Source organism: Heterodontus francisci, chromosome 15, assembly GCF_036365525.1.
Source record: "Heterodontus francisci isolate sHetFra1 chromosome 15, sHetFra1.hap1, whole genome shotgun sequence".
NCBI classification, from domain to species: Eukaryota; Metazoa; Chordata; class Chondrichthyes; order Heterodontiformes; family Heterodontidae; genus Heterodontus; species Heterodontus francisci.
Window position 1 is genome coordinate 47,333,328 of NC_090385.1, and position 23,265 is coordinate 47,356,592.

General features: G+C 42.3%; 1 protein-coding gene across 1 annotated transcript in view; it reads left to right on the forward strand.

Annotated features, from left to right (window-relative positions):
• The window catches only part of LOC137377412 (disks large homolog 3-like), a 550,827-nt gene that overhangs the window by 271,375 nt on the left and 256,187 nt on the right, over positions 1-23,265 (forward strand). Inside the window, exon 3 of the mRNA XM_068046991.1 lies at positions 7,397-7,450. Within this exon, the coding sequence (XP_067903092.1) occupies positions 7,397-7,450 (54 nt within the window). The remainder of the gene's footprint in view (positions 1-7,396; positions 7,451-23,265) is intronic.

Here is a 23,265-nt window from a genome sequence, read left to right on the forward strand (position 1 = left end):
CCACCTCTTTTAAGACGCAAGGATGAAGCCCATCAGGACCTAGGGATTTGTCAGCCCGCAGCTCCATCAGTTTGCTCAGTGCCGCTTCCCTGGTGATTGTAATTTCACCAAGTTCCTCTCTTCCTTCCACCTCCTGATTTACAGCTATTACCGGAATGTTTTTGTATCTTCTATAGTGAAGACAGAGCAAAATATTTGTTCATTTCATCCGCCATTTCCTTATTATCTACTATTAACTCCCCATTCTCATTCTCGAGAGGACCAACACTCACTTTTCTTACTCTTTTCCTTGAAACTCTTGCTATCTGTTTTTACATTTCTCGCTAACTTCCTCTCTGATTTCTTTCTCCTGATTAACCTTTTAGTCTCTGCCACTCTTGATATTCTGACCAATCATCTGACCTGCCTCTCATCTTTGCACAATTCTATGCTTTTTCCTTAAGTTTGATGCTTTCCTTAACTTCTTTAGTTAACCACAGATGGTGGGTCCTTCCCTTAGAATGTTTCTTTACAGTAGGAATATACATATTCTGAGTATTCCGAAATATCCCCTTAAATGTCTGCCACTGCTTCTCTATTGATCTGTCTCCTAGCCTAGTAACCCAGTTCACTTCAGCTAGCTCAGCTTTCATGCTCACATAGTTGCCCTTATTTAAGTTTAAAATACTAGTCTTAGACTCACTCTTCTCTCTTTCAAACTGGATGCAAAATTCAATCATATTGTGGTCGCTGCTACCTAGAGGTGCCTTTACTCTGAGATCATTAATTAATCCTGTCACATTACACAATACCAAGTCTAACATAATCTGTTCTCTGGTTGGTTCCAGAACATGCTGCTCTAAGAAACTATCTCGAAAGCATTCTATGAATTCCTCATCTAGGCTATTATTGCCAATCTGATTTTTCCAGTTTATATGCAGATTAAAATCACCCATGATTATCACAAGCACCCAATATTTCTTCTTGTATACTTCGTCCTACATTGTGATTACTGTTTGGGGGCCTATAGACCACTCCCACTAGTGATTTCTTTTCCCCTACTATTCCTCATCTCCACCCAAACCGATTCTACATCCTAATCTCCTGAACCAAGGTCATCTCTTGAAGTTTATCACTATCCTCCTCACAGTTTACAATACTTCCAAATATGTGTCATCTGAAAATTTTGAAATTGTGCCCCGTTCTCCCAAGTCTAGGTCATTAACATATATCAAGAAAATCAGGGGTCCTGACACAGACCCCTGGAGAACCCCACTATTTCCCTTCCTCTAGTCCGAGAAACAACCTTTCACAACTGCTGTGTTTCATGTCACTCAGCCAATTTTGTATCTATGCTGCTACTGTCCCTTTTATTCCATGGGCTCTAAATTTGCTGACAGGCCTGTTATGTGGCACTTTATTAAATGAGTTTTGGAAGTCTATATACACCGCATCAACTGCATTACCTTCATCAACCCTCTCTCGTTACTTAATGAAAAAACTCGAGCAAGTTAGTTAAACATGATTTGCCCTTAACAAATGTGTTCTGGCTTTCTTTAACTAATCCATATTTGTCCAAGTGACTATTAATTTTGGCCCAAATTATCAGTTCTAAAAAATTTCCCACCACTGAGGTTAAACTGACTGGCCTGTAGTTGCTGGGCTTATCCTTACACTGTTTTTTGAACAAGGATGTAACATTTCCAATTCTCCAGTTCTCTGGCACCACACCTTTGTCTTACCTCTATTTCCATCCTTATTTCCCTAAGTATCCTTGGATGCATCTCATCTGGTCCTGGTGACTTATCAACTTTAAGTATAGCCAGCCTATCTAATACCTCTTTATCAATTTTTAGCCCATCCAGTGTCTCAACAACTTCCTCTTTCACTATGACTTGGGCAGCAACCTCTTCCTTGGTAAAGACAGATGCAAAAAATTCATTTAGTACCTCAGCCATGCCCTCTGCCTCCATGTGTAAATCTCCTTTTAGGTCCCTAATCGGCCCCACTCCTCCTTTCACCAACCTTTTACTAATTATATGCTTATAGAATAATAACTTGTATTCCTATAGCACCTTTATCGTAAGAAATGCTCTTAGATACATGCAAGAAGAACAGATGCCAGGCTAGAGGTGAGAGATTAGGAGGGCGACCTAAAGTTTGGTTGAAGAGGTAGTCCTGAGGAGATCCTTGAAGGTGGAGAGATTTAGGAAGAGAATTTCAAAGAGTTTCAAAGAATACAACTGAGGCAGCTGAATGCACTTGTACCAATGCTGGGACAAAGGAAGGAGGGACGCGCAGAAGACCAAAACCAGAAGAACCAAGTCTTTGGAAGGGGATATAGAACTGAAGCGAATCGGGGAGATAGTTTGAAGCAAGTTCATGGAGGGATTTATAGACAAGGACAAAGATTAGCACCACAGATGCAGTTCATAATTTTCACAAGTATATTTTATTTTAACACCTTTCTTTCTTATTGTAAATGGTTTTGAACAGTGAGCAAAATGTTCGACTACTGTCAGTTAAATAAAAGTTGGATTCAGAGTTGTGCAATCATTATTTTGCAAATTATATCATAGGAACAGACAATTTTTTTAAATCAGGAAAAGCTACTAGGTCCAAAAAACCCAAACCTGCTCCTTTCCTAAGCAAAAGAATTCAGATGGGTTGCACTATGAAACAAGAAAACTATTGTTAATAGATGTGACATTGGACATCAGAAAACTATCAATAACAAGTGTGACAGGACAGTATGGCAGAAAGCTATGGTTAACAGATGTAGTAACATGGGAGCAGGAGTAGGCCATTCAGCAAATTGAGCCTGCTCCACCATTCAATTAGATCATGGCTGATCATCTACCTCAACGCCACTTTCCCACACTTCACCATATCCCATATGTGACAAAGGACATTATAAAGTTATTGTCAATTAGTGTTCATAGAACAGGTTTTTAAAATACTGTTTTTCATAAATGTGCTAGTGCAAGTTGGTTGAAAGTTATTGTTAATGACTGTGATAGTACAGGGCATTTGAAAACTGTTATTAACAAGTGTGACAGTGCAGGATATTATAAATTGGTTTTAATGAATGTGATACTGCAGATTGTTATAAACAGATTGTTAACAAGAGCGACAGGGCAGGGTATTAGCTTTTGTTAACATGCATGACAGGATATTATAAAGGTATGGTTAGCGACTCTGATAATGCAGGATGCTATTGCTCCACCATGCATTACAGGGCAATAGAAATACTCCGGATTATAACCGTAATTTCTCACATGATGCATTCCAAATCACAGCTCTAAAGGGAAATATTCTGTTAAGTCTGGTGGGAAATGAAGAATTTCAGTGTTAGAGTTGCTATGACTGTTTTCTCACCCTCCATAGGGAACTTTACAGAGAGACACTGACAGAGGCAATGCATAAGGTCATTTACGTCTTCTCAGCTGGGAATTCTGTGCAGTGTGATGTCTTTTTTAGAATTCAGCCTATAATTCTGTGTGGTTTTGTTTGCTCATCAGAGTGAGAGGCTTCTGTGCTTGGGAATGGAACACTGTCCCCTCTTAAATAATGGAATAGAAAATGCTAGAAATACACAACAGGTCAAATCTAGAGCCTCCTGGATGTCAAGGAGCTTACAGGGTAGGATAAGGCAGAAAAGGAGAGCTTATGTCAGACATTGAGAATTCACTATTACAGAAAGCTGAGAGGAGTATAGGAAGTGGAGGGGTAAAATCAAAAAGGAAATTAGGAAGGCAAAGCAAGGTCGTGAAAGAATATTGGCAAGTAAAATCAAGGAGAACCCAAAAGATGTTTTATCACTACATTAAGAGTAAGAGGATAACTCAGGAAAGAGTAGGGCCCATAAAAAAACAAAAAGGTAATCTATGTGTGGAGGTGAAAGTTGTGGTTATGGTTCTTAATGAATACTTTGCGTCTGTCTGGTGGTTAAAAGAAGCCAGGGAGGAAATAACAGAAGGTCTGACCATCATTTTCCAATCGTCACTGGATACAAGTGTGGTGCTGGAGGATTGGAGGTCTGCTAACATTGTACCAAATCGACCAATCGACCAAATAATTACAGGCCAGGCAGTCTAACCTTGGTAGTGGGCAAATTATTGGAATCAATTCTGAGAGACAGGATAAAATTTAACTTAGAAAGGCATGGATTAATCAAAGATAATCAGCATTTATTTGTTAAGGGAAGGGCGTGTCTGACTAACTTGACTAGATTTTTTGAGGAAGTAACAAGGAGTATTGATGAGGGTAGTGCAGTTGATGTGATCTACATGGATTTTAGCAAGGCGTTTGAATAGGTCCCAAATGGCAGACTGGTTAAAAAAAAGTCTATGGGATCCAGGGGAATGTAGCAAGCTGGATACAAAATTGGCTCAGTGGCAGAAAACAAAGGGTAATTGTTAATGAGTGTTTTTGCGACTGGAAGGCTGTTTCCAGTGGGGTTCTGTGGGGCTCAGTACTAGGTCCCTGCTTTTTGTGGTGTATATTAATAATTTGGACGTAAATATAGGGAGAAAAGTTTGCAGTCAACACGAAAATTGGCCTCGTGGTTGATAGTTAGGTGGTTCGCTGTAGACTGCAGGAAGATATCAATGGACTGGTCAGGTGGGCAGAAAAGTGACAAATGGAATTTAACCCAGAGAAGTGTGAGGTGATGCATTTGGGGAGATCAAAAGCAAAGGAACACATAATAAATGGGAGGATACTGAGAGGTTAGAGGAAGAGAGGAACCTTGGAGTATATGTCCACAGATGGAACTGGAACTATATAAAACATTAGTTCGGCCACAACTTGAGTACTGTGTGCAGTTCTGGTCACCTCATTACATTTCCAGCATTTCTTGTTTTTATTACAGAAAAGATGTAATTGCCCTAGAGAGGGTACAAAGGAGATTTACAAGGATGTTGCCAGGACCGGAAAATTGCAGCTATGAGGAAAGATTAGATAGGATGGGGTTGTTCTCCTTGGAACAGAAGAGGCTGAGGGGAGATTTGATTGAGATGTACAAAATTATGAGGGGTCTGGACCGAGTGGATGGAAAGGGCCTATTTATCTTAGCAGAAAGTTCCGTGACTAGGGGGCATAGATTTAAAGTGATTGGTAGAATGATTAGAAGGGAGATGAGGAAAAGTTTTTTCACCCAGAGGGTGATGGGATTCTGGAACTCACTGCCTGATAAGGTGATAGAGGCAGAAAACTTCATCTGATTTAAAAGGAGCCTGGATGTGCGCCTGAAGTGCTGTAACCTGCAGGGCTATGGACAAAATGCTGGAAAGTGGGATTAGGCTGGATGGCTCTTTTTTTCCGGCCGGCACAGACACGATGGGCCAAGTGGCCTCTGTGCTGCAAACTTTCTGTGATTCGAGGTCAGTCAAAGAGGAAGGTACTATAAAATTCAGGGGTGAAACTTTCAGGATCATGAAGTACAGCCCTTTTAAAAGTATGAGCTAAACAGCAAAAGGAAGGGAGAAGAACAAGTTCATTTCAAACTACTTTCAAAGTTTTAAAGCCAGTGCATAGCCTTAAAATGCAGCAAAAAGGTGCAATAAATTGTGTATTATGCAAAAAGTCACTTCTGCCATGCATGCGAGAAAGCATTGGAAAGAAAGTTAAGTTCCTTTCCACTTCTCGATCCCAGTGTCAGTAACAAACACTCCCTGAAGGCAACATCTGGAACAGGGATGGATTTTCTAGTGGAATTGAAGGTTACCACAGCATGAAGCCTTTATTGTACCTGTTCTCTTCAAGCCACAAAGAAGATGTTTGCCACATCACTGCAAACTGCAGAGCTGCAATGCACACATCTGTTAAACAATTTGTCAAAACCATGGGATCGATTTTAATTCCTCCTGCCCAGGGTAAACTGAGCAGGGGGCAGTTAAAATGAAGTAGGTGACTTAGCCTCTCCATTCCTGCCCTGGTCTGGCCGACTGGAATTTAAAATTTCAGAGCACAATGACACTGGTCGGAAGTCTTTAAAGATGCAGAGCAGGCAAAGATGATATTATCGGGATCTGACTCCTATTTTTACCTGAGGTCTGAGTAAGAGCAGTGGAAGTTTTCCTGCCAGCCCAAAGCTGCTAGAAGCTGAATGAAAGTAAGAAGAGGCCCAGTAAGGTAAGTTTTTAAAATTTATTTGAACTTTCCTTGTGGACGAGAGGGGCAGGAGGGCTCCTGCAGGCTCCACAAGGAAACCTTGGGCCTTCTGTGCCCGACATTCCCCTTCACTCAACTGTGATTGCCCTGCCAAGCGCCCTCAATCTACTTGCTTCTGAGCTGCCTGAATTAATAGCCTGGCAGCTGCCTTCCACCGATTTCCCAGCCGTTTTGGTTGGGAAGTTGGCAAACAACATGCTAATGAGGCTTAGTCATTAAAATCAACCGAGCATTCTATGCTATTGCTCCAAGAGGGCTGGCCACTTGCTAGTCCCTGGTGTAAAAGTCAATCTCTATGTTTGCATGGGGGGGGGGGGGGTGGAAACCTTAATCATTTCTCCTATGGAAAGGAGGTATCACTTGGACAGAGTGCAAAGCTTTCACAAGCTGGCAAGGTTTCCCCAAGTATAAGAGTACAAAAAACTATAATGATAACATAAATGTTCCAGGAGATGAAAAGGTTACAGGAAGTAATAATAAAAAGCCCATTAAAAATAAAGTAGGGCTGATGAAAATTAAGTACAATATTTTAGTCACTGTGTTTTAGTATCAAGCACTTCCAGGTCAGGTATAGCACGGGTTAAATAAATGGTGAAGCTCTATCCCAACAATATGCGCAAACTCCAACTCCACAAAAGCAATGGCTGCTGTACCAGTGTGATATTTTCAATTTTCTGCACCAATCAAGTGTATGGTCTATTTGAGTGAAACTGACCATGTAGTACCAAATTATGAGTAGTTTTGTGCTGTGGGTTCATGCCCAATAAGAACAGGATTTAGATTGCTCAAACGTGTTTCCTATTGGGCCCTTACAGCCAGCAGACAGAAGTTCTCATCTCATCAGTCTGGGCTTAGTTTGATATTCCAAAAGGTTAAAGGTCAGTTTCAAGCCAGCTGCACCACCTAGTACAGAAATGTAAAGTTTATCATTGTTACAAATGCATAGAATGGCAACACTGTACTTAAAAATTTGTTCAAATGTTTGTTGGCACTATGCACCATTCCTCTGTGAAATTTGGAGCTGGATGTCTGCGGCCAAATGTTTCCCAGCAATTCTCTGCAACTGAGTGCTTGTCGGTGCTTGAAAGCGACGCTGGTTAATTTGGTGCCTCATTTGCTCTACATTTTAGCACTACACACTATGCAAATGTGGTTACTTATTGAGGCGACTGATTATATGTATTGCCAGTCATTCACTGTAGAGCAGAAATCATTAAAATTGTTGTGTTTTGTATTTTTACAGGCAAACCCTCCTCCCATTATTGTGAATACCGATTCTTTGGATTCAGGACCTTATGTAAGTACTTTTACATTGTTTTGCTATTTATAATTCACTGTTGTTATGACCAGGTGAGAAAGGTGTCTGGGGGTCTTTTACAGTCTTCACCTGGTCTTATTGTAACAGGGTTTAATTTTTAAACACACTGTATTTTGAGCTCCCCCTTGGTGAATCCTGTTCAATACTTTCCAATTATAAGGCAAAGAAATGAGCACACCAGGCTTTCTTAGGTTTAAAGAAGGAAAGTGACATTTATTAAAACTTAAACTCTAATTCAGTTAATGCCCACGGATATACGAAGCGCCCACACTAGCATGCACACGCAATACACACATGCAAATAGGGACAGAAGAGAGCAGAAGAAAAATAAAGTTGAGAGGTTTGAGGCAATATCAGAAGAGTTTCTTGTTTACTGTGCTTCAAGCTCACTGTAGTCCTTTTGTAAGTAGTCTTGCTTTTCATTGGGGCACACTATTCTTCTTAAATGTTGTTCACTGAAGGAGACTTTTTTCTCTTGGGGTTCAAATGTCTTCAATGGATTCCAAAGCTGGTGAGAGCGAGATGAGAGCAGAAAGGAGAGAGGTCTTTTCCAGTCCAGCAGCAAACAGCTTTCTCAGTTCAAATTCTCTGTGGCAAGTTCAAATTCAAAAAACTCCAACGGTCAGTTAGTCATGTGACTAAACTGGTCTGACCACGTCTGTTTGTGTATTCGGCCATCATAGCAGTTAACCCGGAATGCTAGCCTCTCCACCTTCAACATCTGGTAATCAAAAGTCAATTGTGGTTTAAATTGGAGCAGGGAATGGCCCCTTTGTCCATTCCAAGTACTGTCTGTTACTCTGCAAATGTCTTTCCAGTCAGGGGCTTGGAAATTCCTTGTGGTAGGCCCTCTTTTCTTCCCAGCCACAATTTTAAGTTTTAATGTTAATTTGGCGAAATAATGTGTACGTCAGTCTTGACAGGTGGGGGCCTGCATGATGCTGTGAAGGAGATAGAATGACTGCCTCTTGGAGAGGTTATGGGAGGTGACTTTGCCTCATAGTCTTCTGTCACTGATTTGGTTTCCTAGCTTCTCTCAAGTGGCTATATGCTGCTCTGTTCCTTGACTCCTTGTCTACCCACTGAATTATGTTAAAATTGGGTGAATATATGGCAAACTCTACAATCTATCAAGGCTGAGATCGAAGACAAAAACACATCATGTCCTGATCAGAGAACTCCTCTATGTTGATGATGCCGCGCTAGTCACTCACACAGAAACTCAGCTACAAAGACTCAGGGACAGTCTCTCCCATGCCTGTAACTTGTTCTCTTTGACTGTAGGCTGCCAAGAAAACCGTGGTCATGGGGCAAGGTGTTGCATCTCCGCCCCGATCACACTAAATAACATCCCAACGGAAGTGGTTAGCAAATTCTGCTACCTTGGGTCCACGGTGGCAGACAATCTGTCCCTTGATGCAGAGCTCGATACAAGCATGGGGAAAAAAGCTACCACCTTTGGCCGACTTGCGAAACGCATATGAAATAACACCAAGCTGAACCTTATGGTTTATGAGGCCTGTGCTCTCAGCATCTTGCTGTATGGATGTGAAACATGGGTGACTTACAGCTACCAGGAAAAGAAGCTCAATAATTTCCATCTTTGCTGTCTGCTGTGCATTATGGGTATATCCTCCTGGCAGGACAAAATCACAAATATGGCAGTCCTCTCAAAGACAGAGCTTCCAACTGTGTTGGCACTAATCAAACAGAGACGACTTTGGTGGATCGGACATGTACGCAAGATGGAAGCATACCCAAGGACCTTCTGTATGGTGAGGTAGCCGGGGCCAGACGACCATTGGGGCGCCCAAAGCTCCACTTCAAGGATGCTTGAAAGTATGACATGAAGGCCCTAAATGTCGACTATTGCACCTGGGAGTCAAAAGCTGGTGAAAGAGGGAAATGCCGACACATCCTATGGACTGGTGTGCACTCCCACGATGACCAGTGGCTACAGCCAACACCAAAAACAACAACTCAGTGATACTTGGCAGCTTCACGTGCAGCACTTTTAGCAGAACCTGCCTCTCAAGGATTGGTCTTCACAGCCATCAGCAAAGATGCACCAAGAGAAGACACCCCACCTAAATGGATTGTTTGCTGCGTGTCCATCATCTTTTGTAGATGGAAGGATGCCAACCAATGGGTGAGCATATCTGCTACTGGACAAGGTCTCCTTATAATTGTGACAGGCAGTTTCATATTGGTAACAGAAGCATTTAGGTTTGTAGCTGTGCATCCAATGTTGGCCCAAAGTGCTGTTCTTTGTTCAGTGCCATATTTTTAATATTTCTAACACCATGAACAAAAGACTCTGAATTATTGCTCTGATCTTCAGAGCAACAAGCTCCAGAATCCATTAACAGTAAGGAGCGCTAATAGTGTCTGTTTTTTTGGGTACAAATTTTGTGGCAATAATTAAACAATCTGAGTAAAGATTCAGTTCAACTGGTTTTGACTTTGCCAGGTTCTACAAATGATGCTACAAATTAGTCATAGGGCTAGCTGTTATATTGAGATTAAGCACTTTTTTACAACTAAAAATGATTTAATAAAACAGGTCACAGATGTGTGAGAGAGAGGTGTGTGATGATCTTTTGATTGACAGGTCCAGTATAATTGAGAATTTTGGATACGCTAATGCTTTTGTGTATATAGGAACACTGAAAAAATGTCTGTCTGTTCTGCTTGCGAATGCAGATCAGTAACCAGGCTGACAACAGGAGAAAGGGGATTAAGGTCAGTGTGTATCATTCATAGGACCCCAAGTTAGATGTAAATATGTAGAATTATTCAGCTCATGTTAGCTCAACCACCCAGACTCAGACCCCCAGCACAGCATCTGATTGTTTTTTAAATGATTCCAGGGTTTTACCTTTGCTATCCAAACTATTCCATGTAATTGCTACTCTTTGTGTGAAGAATAAATTCCTGACATCAGTCTTAAATTTACCTTCCACTGGTTTTATCCTGTGGTCTTTTGTTCTCTGTTGCAGTTTAATTTGAAATAGTTTTCTGGATCTACCTTTGCTATAACACTTATTATCGTTTTTAACCTGATAAGATCTCCTCTCATTCATCTCCTTGAAGGCTGAAAAACTCAAGCCTCATTGGCTTTCCTTCTAACTCAGCAGTGTGACACTAGAGCGATTTTAACCTAACTCACTGGGTGGAAAATACCTGGATCAAGAGGAACACCCATTTTACACCTTGCCCAATATTACTCTCTGTTGACTTCAATGAATCACCTGATTGTCAGTTTCCCAATGAGAAAGTTAGGCTAAAATTGCTGCCTAAGTATCAGTCTTGTGGCTTTTCTCTGTACCACCTACAGCATTTGAATCTCCCTTGTGCCTTGGTGACTTGAACTGGACACAAGGCTCCAGGTAAAGCAAACAAATACCAGGGTACTGGCAACCTGTTTGGCACTCTGCATTAAGAATGAAAACTACATTGCTACATTTTCTGCCACCATCTTAGACAAATTTTTACCCTGAAGTGTCTGCAGTAGATTGTAATCCATCCATTCCCAGTGTTGTTATTTCCTTTTTGAACCATCACAAGCAATATCTCAGGAGTCAGGAGTTCAGTAAAGGATCCTATATGGTGGAACTCGAGTACTGGAGCCCAATGCAACATCAAGTGTCCCCACAAGAAAGCTAGCCCCTTTTCCACTCCCTTCTCCAGGCTTCTTTCTTTTCTGGAGCATGAAGAATGGGTTGGATTCTCTCCGTCACCCATAGCACCTTGGCCAGCAGTACCTCTTTGGGATTGACTTACATTACTGAGGGCAGCAGCCAGGGCCATGAGAATAGATCTCAGTGATTCACTGACTGAGCATGTAATGTGACAACATTAGCTGGCCGGCAACAGCGGGAATCACACAATCGAACATATTTAGTAAGTTTGCCTAGGCGGCATTAACATCTCGTCGAAATCTGAATGATATCATAAGAGCTGACTTTTGCCTGTCAGAGAGGCCCTTGCCTGCCTGGGGCAATGGTCACACATGCTTTCCAAACGCACCTGTTAAAATGGATGTAAAGTCATTGAAGATCGCGTGAGTACACCATTGTGAGAATGTAACCTTTCACTGGTCCTGTTTCATCAGGCACAGGGCCTTAAGATTGGGTCTTTTATCTTGACTTGCTTAACCCAGATGAAAATTCCAGCTATTAATCACTGTTTGTGTGAAGCAGTGCTTCCTCTCATAAACAAAAACAAGAAATGCTGGAATCACTCAGCAGGTCTGGCAGCATCTGTGGAAAGAGAAGCAGAGTTAACGTTTCGGGTCAGTGACCCTTCTTCGGAACTGACAAATATTAGAAAAGTCACAGATTATAAGCAAGTGAGGTGGGGGTGGGGCAAGAGATAACAAAGGAGAAGGTGCAGATTGGACCAGGCCACATAGCTGACCAAAAGGTCACGGAGCAAAGGCAAACAATATGTTAATGGTGTGTGGAAAGACAAAGCATTAGTACAGATTAGGTGTAAATACACTGAATATTGAACAGCAGCAAGTGCAAACCTGAAAAAAAACAGTGGGTAAGCAAACTGAACAAACTAAGATGAAACGAAATAAATGCAAAAAACGATTGTAAAAAATGTAAAAAAGAATGTAAAAAAAAGGAAGAAAAAATAACTAAAAATGAAAGTAAAATGGGGGGCTGTCATGCTCTGAAATTATTGAACTCAATGTTCAGTCCGGCAGGCTGTAGTGTGCCTAATCGGTAGATGAGATGCTGTTCCTCGAGCTTGCGTTGATGTTCACTGGAACACTGCAGCAATCCCAGGACAGAGATCTGAGCATGAGAGCAGGGGGGAGTGTTGAAATGGCAAGCAACCGGAAGCTCAGGGTCCTGCTTGCGGACTGAGCGGAGATGTTCCACAAAGCGGTCACCCAGTCTGCGTTTGGTCTCCCCAATGTAGAGGAGACCACACTGTGAGCAGCGAATACAGTATACTACATTGAAAGAAGTACAAGTAAATCGCTGCTTCACCTGAAAGGAGTGTTTGGGGCCTGGGATAGTGAGGAGAGAGGAGGTAAATGGGCAGGTATTACACCTCCTGCGTTTGCAGGGGAAGGTGCCATGGGACGGGGACGAGGTGGTGGGGGTAATGGAGGACTGGACCAGGGTGTCGCGGAGGGAACGATCCCTTCGGAATGCTGACAGGGGAAGGGAGGGGAAGATGCGACTGGTAGTGGCATCACGCTGGAGGTGGCGAAAATGGCGGAGGATGATCCTTTGGATATGGAGGCTGGTGGGATGAAAAGTGAGGACAAGGGGAACCCTGTCACGGTTCTGGGAGGGAGGGGAAGGGGTGAGGGTAGAGGTGCGGGGAATGGGTCAGACACGGTTGAGGGCCCTGTCAACCACAGTGGGGGGAAATCCTCGGTTGAGGAAAAAGGAGGTCATATCAGAAGCACCGTCATGGAAGGTAGCATCATCAGAGCAGATGCGTCGGAGACGGAGAAACTGGGAGAATGGAATGGAGTCCTTCCAGGAGGTAGGTTGTGAAGAAGTGTAGTCGAGGTAGCTGTGGGAGTCGGTGGGCTTATAATGGATATTGGTGTCATAAATCTTAGCCTTGTCTTTTACCAATGTATTCTTATGTCCCATTGCTGTACAGTCTTGATTTCACCTGAAACAGCACTCATGCTTAATTTTTTGTATTTCACTTAATATCATATAGACCTCTGTAAAATCTCATCTCATTCACCTCCTTCCAGACTGAGAAGTTTAAGTTTTTCTCAGAACTCATCCGTGGCTCCAGAGATTAGTCTTTTAACCCTTCTCTGCACTTCTTCCAGAACGTGGATATTTCCTTTATGCTTCGGTGATCAGAACTGAATTGAACACAGTATTCAAGGTGCTACTTGAGCAAGCTACTGCACAATGTCAGCATGACAGCCCCAGAGTTGTGCTCTATTGGTTTGGCAATATAGCTCAGCATTTTATTTGTTTTGTTGATTGATGCTGTGCCCAGGGTCAGCCTTGGTGCAATGGTAGTATTCTCGCATCTGGCACAAGAGGTTGTGGGACCAAGCCCCACTCCAGAAATCTGAGCATCTAAACTAGGCAGATACTTAAGTGAAGTACTGAGGGAATCATAGAGTGGCACAGGTGCCATTTTTTTTCGGACGATATGTTAAACTGAGGCTCCATCTGCCTGCTGAGGTGAATATAGAAGATCTCTTGCCACTGTCTGAAACTGGCTAGTATATTCGTGTACATTGCAACAATGACTGCATTTCAGAATGACTTAATTGGCTGTGAAGCTGGGATGTTTGCATGCTGCGAATGGTGGCACATAACTATAGGTTCTTCTTTTTTTGTCAGATCTCTCTCAGTCTCTTCCCTAGTCAGCATGATTAATCAAGTATGGCCTTTTTTTCACTGTTGTTACGAAAGTGCCTCTGTGTTTTGTTAAAGATATTTTTTGAGGATTCATTTCTGAAAGATTGAGGACATGTTAAACTTTGGGGTTTTCAAAGGGGGTCATGTAAAGGCCACTGGACTTTGAAAAACAGTCCCTGGAAATGTTTTTTAAAAGGGGCACTGAGAGGTGTTGTGAGGAAAACAAGCCTTTCTGGCAAACCAATTGACTTCCAGCAACAACAACAAACCTTTCCGGGAAACCACCTGACTTCCAGCTCAATAAACAACAGAGAACTCTGGACACCTGTAGAAATTGTTTACAAAGAAGTGACAGGTCAAGATTGATGGCGGTCAAAATGTTGACCTTCTGTTGTCGGTTTCACTTTTGAGTTGTTTGAGTCAGGGTTGAACTGTATAAAAAGAGGAGAGAACATCCAAGGAAAGAAGAGAAATCATAAGGAAGGAAAGAAGACCACAACCTAACTCAGCTTTCCAGCACCTCTGTAAAAGACCCTAAGAAGTCCACTGTGTCAACTCATCTCATCTCCTGTCTTTGCAGAAAAGCCTACTAAATTAATTCTGAACGCCACCTGAAAAGAACTGTTCTAAAAGATCCCAGTGACCTGTCTACGTGTACTTGGAGGCTCGACTGTACGCCAGTTTTGGAACACAACATATCTCATCTGCTGTTTCTTCAAGAATGAGCAAGTATTCAGCTCAAGTGTTTTATTTTGTCTTTAATAGAGCGCTAAAAACAAAAATCCCTTTATTTTTCTGGTTATCCGGTAAAGGTATGTATGTGAGGAGCTCAGGTAAAAAGAGCACTTTTATATTTCGATCTGTCTGTTTATGCTTTGCTTCATTTCAGGTTAGGACTTCTTTTATAATAAATTGATAATTTTGTTGTTTATTAAAGAAACCTGGTTGGTGTGTTTTATTCTGGGATAAAAATAGACTCTATGATTGACCGTATCGGTAAGTAGGAAAATATTTAAATAAATGTTGTGACCTGTGGAGAAGTGGAACTAGAATAAACAGTGCATTCCTGCTGCCTATGTAGGATCTTGAACATATCTGCACTGAATTTTATTGTTATAATTCTGTCCATTTGCAAATTTTGTTTAAGTTCTTCGATAGTTCTTTGGGCTGCTTCATTGCACTCGACTGCTCCCCTCCTTCATTGTTTTCACCTTTAGGCATTTACCGCAGGAGACAATAATGTCTCCCTTCGGGATTCTCTTTAACTTTCATATGAAGAGGAGGATGGGGACACTGGGAAGCCTGACTGATCAAGCACTGTAAGAGTATCCACGCCTTCTTCTTATAGACCAAGGTGGTTGTAGCTCAGTCTCACCAATCGATATTGCTTCAGAAGGATGCACTTCCCTCATGATGCAATACAGGAGCTATGCCAATTGTTGGACCTGGAACCCAAATGTAATAGACACCCCATTGCCAGTGTCAGTCACTGCACCACTGCCTGCTTTCAGGCCATGTCAAGAGACATATGCAACAGCCACCTTTCTTGTGGATCTGGCATTTCAGATCATTGAAGGTATGATCCTCTCCAATTTGTTGCCCAAAGCACTTATGTCAGCAGTTGCAGCTGCAATGCCAAATGCTACTTAGTTGACCTTAGTTCCTCTGGTGGAAGGAGTTCAGTTGCAGATCGTTGTGCAGATTCCATACACTTCAAAACTGACTGTATAGCTGCACACATGTCCATCATAGAAACACAAAAGCAATTCATGAACTCCTCAAATTGAATCACTATCTATAGTGCATTCTGGGTCATCATCCCTAGTCCCTGAACGTACGATGATCGACAACATGTTTTAAAATGCCAGACCTTTGTGATCTGGCTCAGGAGGCACCTCACCTCACTTTCAAACTAGCAGCAAATACCTAGCTCCACTTGGCCCCGCTTAATCAAGGTATCATCCTATGCATTACACTCAGTCTCTCTAAATACTTCTCCCAGATGGATGTCTGTGGACTTGTGCTTGGAAGGGAAAAAGCTGTTGAAGAGACACTAGAAAGATGGCAAAGAAGAGAGGCGAGATTCCTCTTGATATTCTTCTCAGTGTGTTGCTGCTGCACAATGGTCTTGGTGCTTTTAGGCAAGTTTTGAGCTGAAGCATTCATAATATATTGTAGTGACTGATTTCAGTTGAACAACAGGAACATGAGAAGAGAAATTTCCTATCCAACCTCTGCTACTTCCCTGTCTCCCATTGTTTTCCCCTTCTACCTGCCCAACACTTCCTCCTTTTTCTGGATTCTGGGATACTTTAACATCCTTTGCTTGCTACCTCATGAAATGCAATCCAGGCTTGAGAAAGTACTTCTTAATGTTGGTAATAATTGGTACAGGAAACAAATAAATATGTATCTTGTGTGTCATTAGTATGGGTGGAGGTAGGAATCGCAAGAGTCAAAAACCATTGGTGGGAGTAGTTTATAGGCCCCCTAACAGTAGATACACTGTTGGACAGAGCATTAAACAAGAAATTATTGGAGCTTGTAAGAAAGGCAATGCAATAATTGTTGGGTACTTTAATCTTCATATAGACTGAAACAATCAAATTGGTAAGGGTGGTCTAGAAGTTGATTAAAAGGGAAAAAATAGAATACAGAAGTAAACTAGCTAGGAATATTAAAACAGATTGTAAGAGTTTTTGCAATTACCTAAAAAAGAAGAGATTAGCTCAAGTAAATGTTGGTCTTTTGGAAGCAGAAATAGGCGAAAAAACGTGCAGGCTGCTTCCTGGCTCCTGGGGGCATGGTAAGGGGAGTGGATGTTGTCCCTTGTTAAAAGGCACAGTGCCTGAACGAGGGACCCAGCATCAGGAAGGGGGAGCCACTGAGAGCCACCCTCCTGCCCTTGCTACCAACCCCCCTACACCTTCCTCCCCCGCGACCCTCACCCTGCGAGACCCCTCCCAACCTGACATACCTGTGGCCTGGGTCCAGTGCTACTCCTTAACCTCTGGTAGGTGCCCCTCCACGGTGGCGCTGCACCTGCTGGCCTCTGATTGGCCGGCAGCTCTCCAAGGGTGGAACTTCCAGCAGCGGGGTCCTTCATCCTGTGGAAGGCCTGCCGCTGTCCACTTAAATGCCTGATTGGCACTAGAATCAGCTGGCCTTCTGGAGAAGAGGCAACACGAGGATCTCGACATTGCCTTTTCCAGACGTCGAGACACCCATCGCCAGAATAAAATCCCAGCCCCTGTGTCTGTCTTCACAATCGAAGACACAAGTTGAATACCAGAAATAGAGGGTAACCTAGGGGCTAAAAAAAAGTGAGGAAATTAAGGTAATTGATATCAGTAGAGAAAAAGTATTGGAGAAACGTAAGGGACTAAAATCCGACAAATCCCCAGGACCTGATGCCCTACATCCTAGGGCTGTAAGAGAAATTGCTGCTATGATATTCCAAAATTTCCTAGACAAAAATAATTGACAAATTTATTAGCTTTTTTGAGGATGTAGCTAGTAGGGTAGATAAGGAGGGACCAGTAGATGTAGTATACCTGGATTTCCAAAAGGCACTCAATAAGGTCTCACAAAAGGTTAATAGGCAAGATAAGGGCTCATGGAGTTGGGAGTAAATATTAGCAAGGATAGAGATTGGTTAATGGCCAGGAAATAAAGAGCAGGCATAAATGGGGCATTTTCAAGTTGGCAGGTTTGACTAGTGGAGTGCTGCAAGGATCAGTGCTGGGGCCTCACCTATTTACAACCTACATTGATGACTTAGACGAAGAGAGAGAGGAATGTATCGAGGTTTGTTGATGATACAAAGGGAGGTAGCAATGCAAGCTGTGAGGAGGACACAGAGAGGCTGCAAAGAAATATAGACAGGTTAAGTGGGTGGGCAACAAGGTGGCAGTTGGAATATAATAGGAACAAAGGAGCAGGAGTAGGCCATTCAGCCCATCGAGTCTGCTCCACCATTCAATATGATCATGGCTGATCATCCACTTCAATGCCTTTTTCCCACACTATCCTCATATCCCCTTATGTCATTTGTATTTAGAAATCTGTCAATCTCTGCTTTAAACATACTCAATGACAGAGCCTCCACAGGCCTCTGGGGTAGAGAATTCCAAAGATTCACAACCCTCTCAGTAAAGAAATTTCTCCTCATCTCTGTCCTAAGTGGCTTCCCCCTTATTTTGAAACTGTGTCCCCTGGTTCTAGACTCCCCAACCAGGGGAAACATCTTACCTGCATCTACCCTGTCTATCTCTTTAAGTATTTTGTAGGTTTCAATGAGATCACCTCTCATTCTTCGAAACTCTAGAGAATACAGGCCCAGTTTCCCCAATCTCTCTTCATAGGACAGTCCCACCATCCCTAGAACAAGTCTGCTGAACCTGCGTTGCATTCCATCTGTGGCAATAATATCCTTCCTAAGGTAATGGGCCCAAAACTGCACACAAAACTACATGGAAATGTGTGTTGTGAGAAAGATGCAAAGCAGCTTCAAAGGGATCTGGATTTGGAAAGACTTAGTGAGTGAGCAAGAACGTGGAATATAATGTGGAAAAATATGAGGTTATCCACTTTGGTAGACGGAGTAGTTGTGCAGAATATTTCATAAATGGTGCCGTCTAACCAAGGTTCTCTGCAATTGAAGCAAGACTTCACTAGTCCTGTACTCAAAACCTCTTGCAATAAATGCTAACATACCATTAACCTTCTCCATTGCTTGTTGTATCTGCATGTTAGCTTTCAGTGACTTATTGACAAGGACATCCAGGTCCCTATGTACATCTACACTTTCTAATCTCTTACCATTTAAGAAATACTCTGCACATCTACTTCTCCTACCAAAGTGGATAACCGCACATTTTTCCACATTATATTCCATCTGTACATTCTTGCCCATTGACTAAGTCGTTCCAAGTCCCCTTGAAGCTGCTTTGCAGCTTCCTCACAACACACACGTTCCCACCGAGTTTTGTGTCATCTGCGAACTTGGAAATACTACATTTGGTCCCCACATCCAAATCACTGATATATATTGTGAACAGCTGGGGCCCAAGCACTGATCCCTGCGGTACCCCACTAGTCACAGCATGCCAATGCGAGAATGGCCCATTTATTCCTATTTTCTGTTTTCTGCCTGTTAACCAATCCTTAATCCATGCCAGTATATTACTTCCTATTCCATGTGCTTTAATTTTGCTAACCAACCTCCTGTGAGGGACTTTATCAAAGGCCTTTTGAAAATACAAATATACCACGTCCACTGACTCCCCTTTATCAATTTTGTTAGTAACATCGTCAAAAAACTTCAACAGGTTCGTCAAACATGATATCCCATGTTGACTATGACCAATCAGTTCACTAGTATCCAAGTCAATTTATTACATCCTTTAAAATAGATTCTAGCATTTTCCCAATTACTGATATAAGGCTAACAGGTCTGTAATTCCCTGTTTTCTCTCTCCCTCCCTTGTTAAATAGTGGGGTGACATTTGTGACGTTCCAATCTGCAGGAACCGCTCCAGAATCTATCGAATGTTGGAAGATGATCACCAATGCATCCACCATCTCTGTAGCTACCTCTTTCAACACTCTGGAATGTAGAATATCCGGTCCTGGGGACTTATCAACCTTCAGCCCATTAATTTCTCCAGTACAACCTTCTATTTCCTTCCATTGCTCATTCCCCCAATCCCTTGGATCTCTAATTCTGGAAGATTTCTTGTATCTTCCTCAGTGAAGACAGACATAAAGTAATAATTTAGCTTCTCTGCCATTTTTCTATTCCCCATTATAAATTCTCCTGACTCTGCCTGTAATGGACCACATTTGCCTTAGCCAAACATTTCCTTTTTACATACCTGTAGAAGCTTTCACAGTCCGTTTTTATATTTTTTGCTAGCTTACATTCAAATTCTATTCTCCCTTTCTTTATCAGTTTTTTCATCCTCCTTTGCCGTATTCTAAAATCCTCCCAATCTTCAGGTTTACTACTATTTCTGGCAGCTTTATAGGCTTTTTCTTTTAATCTTATACAATCCTTAACTTGCTTTGTTATCTACGGTTGACTGCCTTTACTTTTGGGGTTTTTGTGCCTTGAAGGAATGTACAGTTGCTGTAAACTATGTAATATTTCTTTAAAGACTATCCATTGTCTATGTACTGTCATACCTTTTAATGTATTTTCCCAATCCAGTGCAGCCAAATTGCTCCTCATACCTTCATAATTTCCTTTGTTCAAATTTAACACCCTGGCATCAGAGTGAACTACCTCACTTTCAAACATAATGTAAAATTCTATCATATTATGGTCACTAATCCCGAAAGGTTCTTTTACAACAAGATTGTTAATTAGCCCTTTCTCATTACATAATATTAGATCTAAAATAGCCTGTTCTCTAGTTGGTTCCTCAATATACTGCTCTAGAAAACCATCCCGAGCACACTCCAGAAACTTGTCCTCCACAGCATTAGTGCTGAATAGGTTTACCCAGTCTATATGCAGATTGAAGTCACCCATGATTACTGTATTAACCATGCTACATGCCTCTCTAATCTCCTGATTAATGTAATGCCCCACACTACCGCTACTGTTTAGTGGCCTATAAACAACACCAACCAATGTTTGCTGCATCTTCCTGTTTCTTAGCTCCACCCAAACAGAGTCCACATTTTGTTCTTCTGATCTGAGATCCTCCCTTACTAATGTACTGATCCCATCCCTTATTATCAGCACAACACCACTTCCTTTTCCTTTTTGCCAGTACTTCCTAAATGTCGAATATCCTTGAATATTCAGTTCCCACTCTTGGTCATCCTGCAGCCACATTTCTGTTATGGCAATTAGATCATACCCATTTACCTCTATTTGGGCCTTTAAGTCATCTACCTTGTTACAAATGCTGCGTGCATTCAGGTAGAGTACCCTTAACCTTGTCTTCTTGGCATTCTACATTCTAAGCCTGGTTGATGCTCACCTTTGTTTCGTCTGCCTTCTAATGTCATTTGCTACTTTTCTATCTCCTGTTACCAGCTTTACTTCCTTCCAATTTGAGCTACCCCTCAGGTTCCCACCCCCTGACAAACTAGTTTAAACCCTCCCCAACAGTACTAGCAAATCTCCCTGCGAGGATCTTAGTTCTGGTCCTGTCAATGTGTAGGCTGTCCATCATGTACAGGTCCCATCTGCCCCAGAACCGGTCCCAATGCCTCAGAAATCTGATGCTCTTCTGCCTACACCAATTGTCCAGCCACGTGTTCAATCGATCAATCTTCCTATTCCTATGCTCACTAGCATATGGCATTGGGAGTAATCCTGAGATTACCGCTTCAAGGTCCTGCTTTTTAATTTCCTTCCTAACTTCCTAAAATCTGTTTTCAGGACCTCATCCTTCTTCCTACCTATGTCATTGGTACCAATATGGGCCACGACCTCTGGCTGTTCACCCTACCCCAGAAGGATGTTCTGCAGCCGTTCTGTAACATCCTTGACCCTAGCACCAAGGAGGCAACACACCACCCTGGAATCACGTTTACTGCCGCAGAAACACCTGTCTGATCCCCTGATTATCGAATCTCCTATCACTATTGCTCTTCCATTCTTCTTCCTTCCCTCCTGTGCAGCTGAGCCACCCATGGTGCCATGGACTTTGCTCTGGCTGCACTCCCCCAAGGAACCATCGCTCTCACCAGTATCCAAAATGGAAAACCGATTAGCAAGCAAGATAGACTCAGGGGACTGCTGCACTGCCTGTCTGGTTCTCTTAGACTGCCTGGCGGTCACCCATTCCCTCTCTGCCTGCATGCTCCTAACCTGTGGTGTGACCACCTCCCTAAACGTGCTATTCACGTGTCCTCTGCCTCGCAGATGCACAACAGTGACTCCAGCTGCCACTCGAGTTTCGAAACCCGGAGCTCAAGCTTCTGCAGCCAGTGACATTTTCTGCAGATGTGTTCATCTAGGACATGTGGTGTGTCCATGACCTCCCACATACTGAAGGACGTACATTCCACTTGGCCTAGCTGACCTGCCATAACGTAACTTTAAAAACGCTTTATTACAATGAGAATTAAAATAACTTACCAGTTACTCACCAATCAACTTCTTACCCTATACTAAAGAGAGAGGCAGCTACTGGAGGCTGAAAAATAGTAGAAGAAAGAAGGAATAGAAGAGCAGAATATTTTTTAAAAGGCGTGAAACTTTTAAACTTTGATGTTCAGAGAGACTAGGGTGTGAATGTACGAGGAACATAGAAAATTAGCATGGGGGTACAGCAAGCAGTTAGAAAGGCAAATGGCATGTTGGCCTTTATTGCAAGGGGATTGGAGTACAAGAATAAAGAAATTTTGTTTTGGTGAGACCACACCTGGAATACGGTATGCAGTTTTGGTCTCCATATTTAAGGATATACTTGCACTGGATATGCTACAGCTGGGTTCATGAGATTGGTACCTCGGACGAGAGGGTCGTCCTTGGATGAGAAGCTGCATAAATTGGGCCTATATTCTTTGGAGTTTATAAGAAAGCGAGGTAATCCCATTGTAACATACAAGATTCTGAAGAGGCTTGACAGGGTAGATGTTGAGAGGTTGTATCCCCTGGCTGGAGAAACTAAAACATGGGGGCACAGTTTCAGGATAAGGGGTCGATAATTTAGGACTAAATAAGGAGACATTTCTTCACTCAAAAGGTTATGAATCTTTAGAATTCTCTACCCCAAGGAATTGTAAGTTCTCCATCATTTACAGAATCGCAGAATCGTTACAATGCAGAAGAAAGCCATTTGGCCCATCGTGTCCGCAATGGCTCTCTGAAAGGGCAATTCTCCCAGTTCCATTCCCCTGCTTTCTCCCCGTAACCCTGTACATTCTTCCTTTTCATATAACTTTCTAATTTCCTTTTGAATGCTTCAATTGAACCTGCCTCCACCACATTCTCAGGCAGCGCATTCCAGACTTTAACCACTTGCTGCGTGAAAAAGTTTTTGCTCATGTCATTTCTGCTTCTCTTACCAAATACTTTAAATCTGTGCCCTCTCATTCTCGATCCTTTCACAAGTAGGAACAGTTTCTCTCTATCTACTCTGTCCAGACCCTTCATGACTTTGAAGACCTCTATCAAATCCCCTCTCAGCTTTCTCTTCTTCAAGGTAAACAGTCCTAACTTCTCCAATCTATCTTCATAACTGAAATTCCTCATCCCTGGAACCATTCTCGTGAATCTTTTCTGTACTCTCGCCAATGCCCTCATGTCTTTCCTAAAGTCCGGCTTCCGGGACTGAACACAATACTCCAGCTGAGGCCGATCTAGTGTTTTATACAAGTTCAACATAACTTCCTTGCTCTTGTACTTTATGCCCTATTAATAAAGCCCAGGATCCTGTATGCTTTATTAACTGCTCTCTCAATCTGTCC